The sequence below is a fragment of the Strigops habroptila genome, chromosome 3 (genome assembly GCF_004027225.2).
Source record: "Strigops habroptila isolate Jane chromosome 3, bStrHab1.2.pri, whole genome shotgun sequence".
Lineage (NCBI taxonomy): Eukaryota > Metazoa > Chordata > Aves > Psittaciformes > Psittacidae > Strigops > Strigops habroptila.
The window spans coordinates 22,101,828-22,116,318 of record NC_044279.2 but is presented as its reverse complement, the minus strand read 5'-3'; the positions used below and the strand labels follow the sequence as shown (position 1 = coordinate 22,116,318).

General features: G+C 38.9%; 1 protein-coding gene across 7 annotated transcripts in view; it reads right to left on the bottom strand.

Moving 5' to 3' along the window:
- GRM8 (glutamate metabotropic receptor 8) overlaps positions 1-14,491 on the bottom strand; it is a 358,348-nt gene that overhangs the window by 61,884 nt on the left and 281,973 nt on the right. For 6 of the 7 annotated variants that reach the window (XM_030480296.1, XM_030480300.1, XM_030480299.1 and 3 more), the window contains one exon: positions 4,933-5,069. The exons of the other annotated variant lie outside the window; for it this stretch is intronic. In XM_030480296.1, coding sequence (XP_030336156.1) covers positions 4,933-5,069 — 137 coding nt within the window. The remainder of the gene's footprint in view (positions 1-4,932; positions 5,070-14,491) is intronic. 7 annotated transcript variants of the gene reach the window in all.

Sequence of the window (14,491 nt, the reverse complement as noted above, 5' to 3'; positions counted from 1 at the left end):
GGTCATTTAAAATCAGCAACCTTAGAGAGTAAAAGGACTTAAAGGATTGTAAATTTACATTGCCAGAATCAGTGATAATTGTATAAAAGGCAATCAGGTTCTTTGAGATTATAGTTAGGTGTTTCTAAATATCTGCTTTGGGAGTTTCTTTGCACGTCTCAGAGACTGAGATACCTTATTCAATGTCAAGAATCACACAAAGATTTAGATTTTGGAGATCATGATTCTTTTTTAATGTAACTTCTATACTGCATGTCTCAGCATTGTCACACTTGCGTTTGTTTATAAGAATTGCAAGAGTAGTACTGATTAGTAATTATTAAGTTCCCATATCGGGTAGTTATTGCTGCTTCAGATGAAATCTGAAAGGTCAGTCTGCCTAAAAGAGATCGTCAATGTTACTGAGGACTACAGGGAGAAACCAGCATCGCAGCTAGAAGGGTTTCTGTAGCTGGTGAAGCCTGTTGACAAAGAGCCCCTTAGGGAGCATGATACAGCACCTTTATCTAGCCTGAGTCAGCATTTTTTGCCCAAAGGAAATGCCGGAACTGCACCAGGAAAGGAACAAGTCTGAAGCTTGACCCTTCAGAGTCACTGAAAACTGAAGAATCCTGAACCCTGAGGGCCAGGCTCAGAGACAGGACCAGGGCTGGCCACCAGGCCAGGAGCCATAGCCTGCACAACAGACCCACAGCCAAAATCCTACAGAAAAAAATATTAAAGAGCATCCTAAGTAAAAGCAAAACAAAAAGGACGGGGGAAAAAAGTCAGAAAGAAAAAAGGAAGTTTTTTGATTCAGTTATTTAGACCAAAGACATGTTCTAATCTTAGTTATATTAATTGTTCCAAAGGTTGAACTATACTAAAAACCTGGTACTTTCATTATTTGATTTTCATAGAAAACAAAGAGATGAATAAAAGCTATAAATTTTCTGAAGCATAATACCAGCTATATAGATGAACACAATCATAAACACATCATAGATGCAACATCTTACTATATAATTTGAGGAAGAAATATCTGTAATAACAGGAGGAGAAGTATCTATAAAGGATATCTAGCTGACAAATTCATTAAAAATCAGTTACATGTGTCTTCCTTAAGAGGAAACTGCACGAGAAAGAAGGATATGGTGGGAAAGTATTATATTGTAAAAGCATCACCTTTATACAGCAGCAGGGTAAAAATTGCTCTGCCATCTTAATACTGCTTTGCCTTCAATAAATATAGACATTTTCACTGAAACAAATGACAACTTTCACTGTGTCCCCTCTGATTCACTGGTAATCAATGGTACCACCTAATTTGCAATATGATGATTTGGAATATTGACAATCATTCACAAAGGTTTCTTGGGTTTAGTACATTTTGTCTAGTGAGAGGAAGTAACAGTTTTGCCACAGCAGATGATCATGTGGCATAACTACCATCGACATGTTCTAAGTAAGTTTAGTGAATATAGAAACAGATGGAAAACAACTGTACCAGCCATATTACTACTTCTTTCTTTTTGTTAACATACCATCGCCTGCAGACACTGCTGGAGACTAGCATCCCTCATTTCAAACCCTAACAAACTTTAAGAAATAAAGCCCAGTCATCCCTTAGAAATCTTCCAGGCTTTAGATATATATGAATGAGTCAAGAAACAGGAGTGAAAGGTAGAGAGAGAAACATCTTGCTGAATCAATGTTTGCACTGTGCATGGGGGGACTGAGCCCTGTGTGCCTGATTGCACTGTGGTCCATACAGGAGACGGTGCTATGAGAACAGGGCAATGGCACAAGACTAGGAGCACAAACACTGGCCGTAGAGCAGTGTGCCAGCCCATTCACACCTCCATGAGTCCACACACTACACAGAGCTTGCCTGAGAATCTGGACAAGCTGTTGTATCCAGCACATGAGCTCATGGAAGTGAAAAAAAAGAGAGGCAAAGAACATTCTAACATGTCCATTAACAAGGGGTGTCCTTAGATAAATCCTTCCTTGTTAGGTTTGTGGTCAATGTGGTTGTCATGGTGTGGTTTTAGTAGTCTGAGTAGCAGCCAATCTAATCATATTTCAGAGAACTCCCTGGAGTACACATACATCAGGCAGAAATAATGGGACTGAGAAGCTGCAGGCTTAACGAAAATTGTAGGAGACATTGTGGAGAGGGTGGGGGGGGGGGGGGGGGAGCGGAAAGGGCAGATTGGACCGGAATTAAAATTTAAGCAAATTTTAAGGTAGCTTTTAGCTGCTACTATATAACTGCTATGCTAGTGTTAATATTTGTGAAACGTGTGTATCAGTTTTTCAGCTCACTTAATAAACACTACATTTCAGGAAATGGTAGCAATTATGAAGATCTGGAATGTATGCTATAACGGTTATCAGGGTCTAACTCTAATGTTTTCCAGAAATTAGTATTTACTATTTATTTTTAAATCTGTTTAACCATTTTTTTTAACTTTCAACAGACAACAGGTTAGTAGAGGGAGATAACATTGCCATTCTGCTACATTCTGCTACACACAGTTTCTGTCTGGTGGTAGGGTTTTTTTTATTCGGGTAGAAGAATTAAATAAATGAGTCCTTGCCAAGTAGTTATAGATATTAAATGGTAGATATGGTAAAGTGGTTAAATAGCTGTGGCTGAAAAAGGGGAGCTATCATATCTGTTACTGTGGGTAGTATTCAGGTAATTATTGCAAAGTAGTCTCAACAGGAGAATAATTTGTAAATATTTACTACACTGTCTTTGCTACTCTTCTTCAGGAACCTCTCACATGGAAAACCAGAGATGTTTGAAACCTGCTTTTTGTGATTTCATTAAAGTCACTGCATAAACTCCCTTTGGTGAATCTAATCATCAGTTCACACCATTGTCCTTACTGTTGCCCTTCTCATCAGCCCTTATCAAAACAGCACTTGATATTTTACATTTGCAGGGCTACCCAAATAGCTAACATATATCAAGTAAACCCTGTAAATATTGCACAGCTAACAAGGAAACAGATTAACTTCATTTTGCTTTTCTCATGACTGTAACTGTCCTCATATAAAGCCATCTTCTGACAGAAAGAAGTGCCTTGGACCACAACTTCTCAAGTACAGGTGTGGCTTGATGTTTAGCTGTCACACAAATATTGCATATTATATTCTCTGAATCTTACTGGGATGGAGATTTCCAAAGGAAATATAATTCCATGCACAGGTGGGGCTAAACTACCACAAAACTTGCCGAACATATTAAGGCAGCAATTAGAAACATCTCCTAAGGATAGGTAAGTTGTTGTGTCCTTTGTTGCTTCTGCTATTAAGTAATAAGGGACTATACTAATCCTAGTTCACTATATACAAAACCTCCAAATTCTCCCTTTATATTCAAGTATCTTTATTGCAGTAGTTCACCATCCCCATATTTCAACTAAATCAGAGTGGGTAGAGAGTCCAAACTTCTCTTTTACTAAATATATTTCCATGCCTTTTTGTTATTTGAAATATCTAGGTAATATATACGTACCTATCATTTTGTCTGACACCTTCTTTTAAGGGATGAGTTGCTATTTCACTGCCTAACTTAATAATCAGACTGAGAAATATCAGATATATAATAATCTAAAATATCATTTAAAGTAGCAGGCAAATACACAACCCAACCTACTCTGAAACAGAAATTGGTTCAGATTATTGTGCTATCTTTTACCATGTTCACAAGAAGAGAATGAAAGGGTTTTCTTTGCCAGCTGACAAAGAATAAATCACCAACAATTTTAAGTGTTTTGAAATACTGTAATACTCAAATGAGTATTCTCCAATGTCAGCATCATAATCAAACCAGTAGAATCATAGAATCATTTAGGTTGGAAAAGACCTTTAAGATCATCAAGTCCAACTGTTAACCCAGCACTGCCAAATCCACCACTAAACCATGTCCCTAAGTGCCACATCTACCCACCTTTTAAATACCTCCAGGGATTGTGATGCAGCCACTTCCCTGGGCAGCCTGTTCCAATGCTGACAACCCTCTCAGTGAAGAAATTTTATCTAATATCCAACCTAAACCTCCCCTGGAGCAACCTGAGGCCATTTCCTTGTGTTATGTGGCAGAAGAGACTGACTCCCACTTGGCTACAACCTCCTTTCAGGTAGTTGTAGGGAGTGATAAGGTCTCCCTTGAGCCTTCTTTCCTCCAGGGTAAACAATTCCAGTTCCCTCAGCCACTCCTCATAGAACTTGTGCTCTAGGCCCTTTACCAGCTTCACTGCTCTTCTCTGGACACGCTCCAGCACCTCAATGTCCTTCTTACAGAGATGGGCCCAAAACTGAACACAGTATTTCAGGTGCAGCCTCACCAGAGCTGAATACAGGGGAACAATCACCTCCCTAGTCCTGCTGGCCTCACTATCTCTGATACAGGCCAGGATGCTTTTGGCCTTCTTGGCCACCTGGGCACAAGCTGGCTCATGTTCAGCAGCCGTCAATCAGCACCCCCAGGTCCTTTTCTGCTGAGCAGCTTTCCAGCCACTCTTCCCCAAGCCTGTAATGTTGCATGGGCTGCTTGTGGCCCAAGTGCAGGACCTGACACTGAGCCTTGTTGAACCTCATACAATTGGTCACAGACATTGATCCAGCCTGTCCAGATCCCTCTGCAGAGCCTTCTTATCCTTCAGTAGATCAACATTCCTGCCCAGCTTGGTGTCATCTGCAAACTTACTGAGGGTGCACTCGATCCCCTAATCCAGATCATTGATAAAGATATGGCCCCAGTACTGATCCCTGGGGAACACGACTTGTGACCAGCAGCCAACTGGATTTAACTCCATTCACCACCATTCTTTGGGCCTATCTATACAGACAGTTTTTTTACCCAGAGAAGACTACAGCCATCTAAGCCGTGAGCAGCCAGGTTACCCAGGAGAGTGCTTCGGGGAATGATGTACTTACATTTAGATGAAGTTGGTTAGTCCACTGACCAATTACTTTGTATTCTGTACTTTTGTTGGTGATTTGATACTGAAAAATATCATAGCGTCCAGGAGCATCTCCATTTTCATTGAAGACAACAGGTGTTCCAGCACTCCCTGAAAAAAATTAAAAAGCAATTAGGATAAATACCTTTAAAGCAATTTTCCAGAAAATATATTTTGCAGGAAAAAAACTATTAGAGATTGATCAGGGATTTTTTTCATAATGCAAGGCTAACATGGTAATAAATTAAAAAAAAAAACACAAAGAGAGAATGCGTGTTATTATTATCATTACAAAAGCTACCTTATCTATGAGTTAATTAAAACAATTTTACAAGATACTCTTTTGCAATCTTTTTGTTTGGTTAGTTGGGTTTTTTGTGTGTGTATTACAGAACATTAGGAAATTCTATGATAAAACATAAGTGGAAAAACTCCTTTTGACTTGCAGAAGGGCAAAATTTCACTTTAGGATATGAATACAGTGCAGTAGGCAAAAGATAGTAATCTTGTAATGAACGTAATAAAGCATTTCCCTCTTAAGTATAAAAATAAAATTAATACCATCAACTTAGGAGCCAACACTCACAAAAGACCTTGGGATGCAAGTGTCTAAGTCTTGTCACAGTTAATGTGATCAGTTTCTAGCACTGACCACCTGTGTAACAGTGTTTTATCAAAATAAATTAAGGATAGCAGCTGTGCTTGTTGCTCTCTCCTCTACACATGACACTGTCTGACAGAAAGGGCCATTGCTGAAGCTGTCAAAAGTTATAAATTGACACTCTGTTCCTACTTCGATCAACAAAATGTTCAGAGATTGAAAACTACATGTCTACCTCGGGAACCAGGCCAGCCAAATTAGAACACATTTTGATGAATTCCCTCAAGGTGACATCAAGGATCTGCACTCACACAGAGACTTTTCAAAAACTACACAAAGAATGTCATTTTCACCCAACCAGCAAATTCATATGCATAGGTGAATATTTTTTATAGTTGAGGTTCATTGAAGACAAATTCAAGTATGTTAAAGTTCTATTTCAGTGACTGGAAAATGAAATCTGTCTTTCATGGGGAAAAGCCAAACCGTTACAAAACCCACCATCCAATCTTTTCATGGTTTTCCATATGAACAACCAAGAAAAGGAGAATATCCAGCTTATAGTAAGTTCCTATAGTATAAGACTTGATAACGCATCACTCATAGGCACTAAGGCCGCTGTGAGTGTTTTCTAGAGAATGCCAAAAAAGACCTTGAAATTCTGGGTATATATCAAGCAGAAGCGAGCTAGTAGAAGTGAGAACAGCAAACTACATGCCCCAGAATTTCAGCATAAATACTTCTTGTATGTCTGTTCATCCCTTGTAAAGTATTTTTTTCTCTTGTTTTGTATATCAGCTTCATACAAAACTGATATCGAGTGAAATAAACAGTGCTTTGAGAGTGACAAGTGGCACATTAATTACTGTGCCAATTTCACAGTTCTGCAGGCAAAAGTCTGGCTGCAAAAATTAAATGTGAGCAACCATGTAAGAGCAGTATAAAAACATGATGTGTGATAAAGACTTAAGACCCCGTGAAGATACCAGAGACTCAACACAAAATTTCTGAAAGCTCTTTGAGCTTTGCTCCCTATTCATTTGACAGCACGAAGGGCAAGAAAAATGCTAGTTTACAATTTAACAAGCAATGAAATTATTCTTCTCTGCTCAAATAGCAGTTTGATCCAATGAAGTTCTTCCACCCAATAAACAAATACCCAACTGGTGTCAGTATGCAGGTAGGCAGGTAACCTTCAAAATATTACTCTCACAGTAATAATGGAATTCATCCTTCCACTCATTTGAAGAGCTCACGGAAAGAACAGATATCTTTTACCAACAAGTACAAAATGTCCTTTTTATCCCTTAAGACCAATGGAACTTCAGACGTTCTTACGCTCAGCAGTAACACTGTGAGGTTATAATCTATTGCTGGTTTTAGAAATCATCTTGTGTTTTTTTATGGATGAGATGGAGTTAATTTTCTTTTAGTAGCTGGTATGGGCCATGTTTTGGATTTGTTCTGGAAACAGTGTAGATATCACAGGCATGTTTTCATTGCTGCTGAGCAGTGCTTACACAGAGCCAAGGCCTTTTCTGCGCTTCACACCACCCCACCAGTGAGCAAGCTGGGAGTGCACAAGGAATCGGGAGAGGACACAGCCAGGACAGCTGACTCCAGATGATCCAAGGGATATTCCACACCATATGGTGTCATGTTCAGCATATAAAACTGAGGGAAGAAGAAGGAAGGGGGGATGTTGGGAGTGATGGCATTTGTCTTCCCAAGTAACTGTTAGGTGTGATGGAGCCCTGCTATCCTGGAGATAGCTCAACACCTGCATGACAATGGGCAGTGGTGAATGAATTCCTTGTCTTGCTTTGCTTGTGCACACGGGTTTTGCTTTACCCGTTAAAGTGTCTTTGTCTCAACCCATGAGTTTCTCACTTTTCTATTCTCTCCCCCATCCCAACAGGAGACAGTGAATGAGTGGCTCTGTGGGGCTCAGTTGCCAGCTGGGGTTAAACCAAGACACATGTTCAAAGAGACAGACTACAGTACCAGCCACAACCATCTTTCTCTTTGATGTAGTGGTGTGCTCAGCTAGTCCGTAACAGTATCTCATGCTGTGCACCTCAGTCAACAAGGACATAGCATCTTGCTGAATTCAGCTGCCACACCAACTAAGTCCAACAAGGTCTTTCTCATATATAAAATTAAGCTTGTTAAAAGCTGGAATAAGTCACAGAAAATTCAGACCCCCAAACACTGGAAAGAACTCATTATCCCTCTGCTGAATAGAATTTTAGAAAGTACAGTAACAGTCACAGTGCCTTCTGAAAAGTAAATTTGTTCTAGCAATTGTTCTAGCAATGCTAGAACATGTTCAATCCTAGCAATGTTCTAAAATTGTTCTAGCAATGCTGCCATAACTAGTAGATACCGTTAGCAAGTGGTACGAGACAATTATTTTCATCTGTCTATAATGTCTTATGTCTAATGACTTAGATATCTGTCATTTAGTTCCTGGTTGCTTTGTGGAAAGAAACATGAAATGGACCTAAAACAAGGCGGCATGGATGACTGGATTGTGCTAATAAACCATTAGCTACATAACCAGGAAAGCAAAGCATAAAAACGTTTGGAGAAAAAAAAAGAAATCTGGGGATTTTACCAAAGGTTCCCAAAATTATGAATGCAAGATGGTAGCAGAAGCCTTGAAAGTGTAAGGACAGAATGAAACTAGAGGCCTCAGGGCTATAAACAAGTGACCAATGGTTAATTAGTGCTCTTAAAAAAAAAATGTTAATGTCATTTGAAGAAAAATATACCCTTGTGGATGATCCAGATGAACAGTTCATCTGAGAATGGATAGTCCACGAGATGAAAAGGTTTTCTAAGAAATTATACTTCATTGGATAGCCTATCACAGTAAGCTGAATACTTCTGTGGAAAAACTGATTAACACTGTGTAGAGATCAGACAATTAAACCATGTGGAGGAACATTGTAGCTGACCATAACTGATAGCATAAGTGGGGGAATGTCTAGATTCAGTATACAAAGCTCTAATGAATGCCACTGAGTTTTTCAACTGCCTCTTTCTGACAACCAGATATGCAGAATTGAGAGCTCTTGATACCTGGTGCTGTAATGCCATGTGTGCTTATACTGTATCATTACCATTATAGGGAATTGCATCTTAGTTCTAGTTTGAGACATTGAGTGCTTAATTGCTCCACTTAACGGTCATTGAGGTGTGGCTGCTAAATCGAAATGCAACACATTGCAGAAAAAAATACAGAATACAACACTGACATGACATAGCGTGCCCAGGTTTATAAATTCCATCTTAGATGAGCAGATTTTGGGAAAAATATTTTCACTACTTTAATAAACCTTTTTCGTTTTCATAATTTGTCAGCAATCATTTAATAAGATAGGTAAAGAACAGTGAGGGAACTGTGCCTTTGGGCCTTTTTACGTTGTATTCTCTGTGTGCTTATGTTGCCATGCATAATTTTAACCCATGATTGAATCAGGTAACTGTATTCAATCTGTCACCATCTTAACTAAAATTTTTATATATTTTGGATGTCTAACAGAATTACATGGTAGAATTTCAAGAATACATAATAAGCTTGGCTAACTACAGAAAAATCATGTGTAAGCTTTCACCTTCATGCTTCCTTTGTGCCAAACCCATTTTTTTTTTCTTTTTTTAATATATAAACTTAGTTCCTAACTTATTTTGAGATCTGTTTCTGAAGTCTGTCATTGCTGAGTAATTCCAGAATACTTTTAGAATGTCTTCTTTTTTTTCTTCTTATGTATAACCATAGACTGATAAGTGGAAAGAAAATTTCAAATTTTACAATGAAGCATTGTTCAGAAGGTTTATAAACTTGTTTTGAAATCACACTTTTTTACAGTTAAAAGGGCAAAACAAAATAGGAAAATGCAGCTCATTTAAAGTCTTCAGTCTGTAAAGGAAAGATCAGCAGTTTAGGGTAAAAGTATTCATTTTTCTATACAGAAGCCACTTAACCAAAAGGGACAAATGGGATAAGATACAGTGAATGAGACATGTAAGCAGACCTCCATCCATCCTTATACTCCTTCGTAGGTATCACAGCATGAATCAATTACATTGTCCAGACAGCAGAACTGTGGCTACATCCAATAATGTGATTCAAAATACTGCCTGAACTGATGTCCTGGGTTTTTCAAGTCATAAACATAAGTATTTGCCTGCTACTGGACATTGTTTTAACAGCCACATGTATTGTAAAGATGATGGGGTCATGTAAAAGCTTCAGAGACTTTGCTGTATTTCACACCAAATTTTAAATTTTTTAAACACTGAATGGCTGATAAATAGATCCTGCTTCAGAATCACTCAAAAATCAGACTGAATAAATAATCTTCTATAAACCCTATAGAAAGATGCGCTGTAGCATAGTTTTCTTACCATTCATTTGAAGACAATCCATATCCACAGCATAAGAGAAGGTTACATTTTATTAAGCCTAAGGCCATATTTACTTGTTGTAGACATAAAGTAATAAAGTAATAATCTGGTACTGAAAGAAATTATCCCTCCTCCTTCCCAGTTTACAGCCAGCAACATTAAACAACTCTGGGTGTTAAACTAGCCCATTAGCTAAACACTACTGTAGCAATGTGTCTGTGACCTCAGCAGTTTATGAGACTTGCAAAATGCAGCTTAAACTAGCCATACATGTTATTTAGAGAAGAAAAAATTAGTAAAATGCATAAGGTTTTTAATTTATAATCAAGGATGCAATGGATCCTTTTGAATTTTTAATGCTCTACACTCATGTCAAGGAGGACTCTCTCTGATAAAAAACTGTTTTGTGACAGGACCTTTATGCATTGAACTTGAAAATCCATTCTTCCAAAGAAATCTTTAAACACTTACCTTGATATTCTTAAGATGCTGCTCAGCAACTATCTTATCCTGCATGTTTCTTCTTTATCAAGTTACATTTCATAGAATCATAGAATCATAGAATCATAGAATCATAGAATCATAGAATAGTTAGGGTTGGATCATCTAGTTCCAACCCCCCTGCCATGGGCAGGGACACCTTGCACTAAACCATGTGGCCCAAGGCTCTGTCCTTGAACACTGCCAGGGATGGAGCATCCACAACCTCCCTGGGCAACCCATTCCAGTGCCTCACCACCCTCACTGTAAAGAACTTCTTCCTCATATCTAATCTAAACTTTCCCTGTTTAAGTTTGAAGCCATTACCCCTTGTCCTACCACTACAGTCCCTAAGGAAGAGTCCCTCCCCAGCAGCCTTGTAGGCCCCCTTCAGATACAGGAAGGCTGCTATGAGGTCTCCACGCAGCCTTCTCTTCTCCAGGCTGAACAGCCCCGACTCTCTCAGCCTGTCTTCATACGGGAGGTGCTCCAGCCCTCTTATCATTATCACATGAATCTAAACCATCCCTGCTCCAAATGCAAACCGTAATCTTAGTTCACTGTGAGGTTATGGGGTACACTTGCTCAGATGCCTTCCAGTGAAGTTTACATCTCTGGTAATGGGAAAGAAGTGGAATAACTGGAAACCCACAAGTTCACATATAGTAGTAGCCAACTGCTTATTAACATGGTTAATCTGTAATGGTTCCTAAATTAAGAATAGTGGTGAGACTTATTAAAAAAAAAAAAACCAGACCTGTTAAATTAAATCAACAGCCTTGGATTTTTCTTATACAAAAACCTTTAATAAAAAAATCACTTACTGCAAGGCAGTGCTACTTCAGCGCCTTGACAGAAGTGTAAAAAAGTGGTTGTGCTGATATGTATTACATTCTAAAAGTGCCATTTACAGAATATTCCAACTCTAGTGGAGCTGATTTCATTACAAAGCTTGATACCAGATACAAATCTGTTATTTCACCAGATCTCAGCAGCTTGATATTAACTTAATTCTTTTTAAAAGGAAATTAAAATTACTTAAGCTAAATCTTCATCCTTTGAGCTGCTCCACATAGGCTGTTTTATCAGTTATGAATCCTAATGCAATCAGCATGGATTCAAGAGTATCTTTAAGTGAATGGAAGTCAAGCAGTTTATTGTACACTATAATATAGTTAAATGTTGAGTATCAGAAAATTCTTCACCATCTGTTAGAATTTGGCTTTACTGGAAAAATCCTCAGATTTATAGGATCAACCCATATTTCATTAATTTATCCAATTAATTTCAAGTGTTAGGGTTGGGGGTTCAGATGCTTTTTTTTAATTAACATTTCATTTAAATTAGCTATTGAAAGGACAAAGTGCTACAGAGATGTATAGGAATTAAATTGTTCTCAGTAAAGCAGAAAGAAGGAAAGTAACCACTTGAACTTTCAGTATGGGAAGTTCCCAAAGAAGTTTCCCATTTGTAAAATTAAACAAAAAATTTGTCACTGATAAATATTTTAATGAGACAAGTGAAATATGTTGAAACAAAATCAATGGAAAAAGAAATACAAGCTGTTAAAACATTTAATACTTGCAAAACCAAAACAAAACCAAAACAAAAATAGAGAATTATAAGCAACTAATCAGAACTAACAAAAAACCAGACTGTTAAGCTGGTAGACAGAGGAGGGATACAGACTGTATCAAACTATGTAAGGTCTGTGATAAATGAAGCCATTATATGCTCAATCTCTGTACAGCAGACATTTTCAAACAATGAACAATGTGGTTACTAAAATAACAAATTATGATTGTCTTTCACCTATACAAATTCTGAAAAGACTTTTCTTTATGCTTCCCCTACATGTCTCAGTTCAAGATTAGGACAATAAAACAGGATTGCATCGAGTTGCTGTAAACATACTGACATTTCAAATATCCTAAGAAACTGGAGACATCCACACAGATATGCAGGATATGCATATGACAGAGAACCTGTGTCTTTCTGAGCCAGCAGCTGGAGGCCAGATGGGTACCCTCGGGTATCTGAAATGGCATTCAATACCCATGTTTAGGCAATTTATTTTACCTACTAGGGGCAGATTCTGGATGCCGATGTATGAATGCACAAAGCATAAACAAATTGAAACTGAGAGCGCTACAGGAAATGAATTATATACAGATTTGGGGCATATGTGCTATAAATTATGGAGTTACCCACTATAAGAGTATTAAAGAAAGTAAAGAATTTGATTTAAAATAAACTGATATAAATCAATTCCAAGTCTGGCAGTACAACTTCGTATTATTGAAGATGATGGACAAGAATTTTAGTTGTGATCCTGCAGAGCTGGGTATAATTTGTGTGATGTCTTGGTCCTCAGCACAGTTCATTCCACCCCTGCATGAGACATCAGTCATGGCAGGTATCATGAACGCGTGGCGTTTAAAACAACAAGTAACAAGTAGTAAATTTTTCTTTCCAGAATGTATTAGAACTTCTTACCACAGCAAGCACAGAGACATGATGTCTCATAAAACTTACCCCAAAGTTACTCAAATTTGAAAATCAGAGTGAGCTGTTGCAGCCAACAGTATAGGTATATTAAAGAGCAATTTGCCCCATAATTCATTAGTATGTCAATCAATGGTTATTAATAGCGATGATCTAGGCACAACTTTGGATTGTGAAGACCTTCAGCTACTACTTGCAAAAATAATATACAGGAGAAAAATACTTCTAACATTTTCTTTGTTCTCTACATTCTGTCCCCAAACATCTGCTATTGGCCACTCTCAGCAAACATACTACATTAGTGAAATTTTTGTTCATATCCTCTAACAAGTAATACTCGCTCCAGAATATAAAAGGACAGAACTCCAGCTCCTCTCCTTACAGCACCTTGATTCTACGAACAGACAAATATGCCTGTAATACTACCACATAGAATCACAGAATCATAGAATAGTTAGGGTTGGGAAGGACCTTAAGATCATCTAGTTCCAACATCACTGCCATGGGCAGGGACACCTCGCACTAAACCATGTGGCCCAAGTATCTGTCCAACCTGGCCTTGAACTCCTCCAGCGATGGAGCATTTACGACTTCCTTGGGCAGCCCATTCCAGTACCTCACCATCGCCACTGTAAAGAACTTCTTCCTTATATCTAATCTAAACTTCCCCCGTTTAAGTTTGAAGCCATTACCCCTTGTCCTACCACTACAGTCCCTAAGGAAGAGTCCCTCCCCAGCAGCCTTGTAGGCCCCCTTCAGATACAGGAAGGCTGCTATGAGGTGTCCACACAGCCTTCTCTTCTCCAGGCTGAACAGCCCCAACTTTCTCAGCCTGTCTTCATACAGCAGGTGCTCTAGCCCCCTTATCATCCTTGTGGCTCTCCTCTGGACTTTCTCCAACAGCTCCATGTCCTTTTTATGTTGAGGACACCAGAACTGTACACAGTACTCCAAGTGAGGTCTCACGAGAGCAGAGTAGAGGGATAGGATCACCTCCTTTGACCTGCTGGTCACACTTGATGCAGCCCAGGATATGGTTGGCTTTCTGGGCTGCAAGCGCACACTGCTGGCTCATGTTAAGCTTATCACCAACCAACACCCCCAAGTCCTTCTCCACAGAGCTGCTCTGAATCTCTTCTCCGCCCAACCTGTAGCTGTGCCTGGGATTGCCCCGACCCAGGTGCAGGACCTTGCACTTGGCTTGGTTAAACTTCATAACATCACGGAATAAACTTCATATTTTGCAAGATAAAGAATTAAAATTGCTAGACACCAGTCCTGCCGTGGTGACATAGTATTTTGAAGGCAGTTTTATATTTCCCAGCCTGGGCAGATCTTGTTCTCTGCACAGTGAGGCTATGCTTTACCTTCACATCTCCTCTCAGAGGCAGGGCAATACTATGTGAATGACTTTCCCACCTCCAGGGTTAACTGGGAAGTATAGGAGATGTAGGTGAGCTTCTTTACACATGGGTAGTAAAGGAAGGCAGGCATTAGCACTGTGCCATTGGCAGAAACATCCCTCAGGCCACAG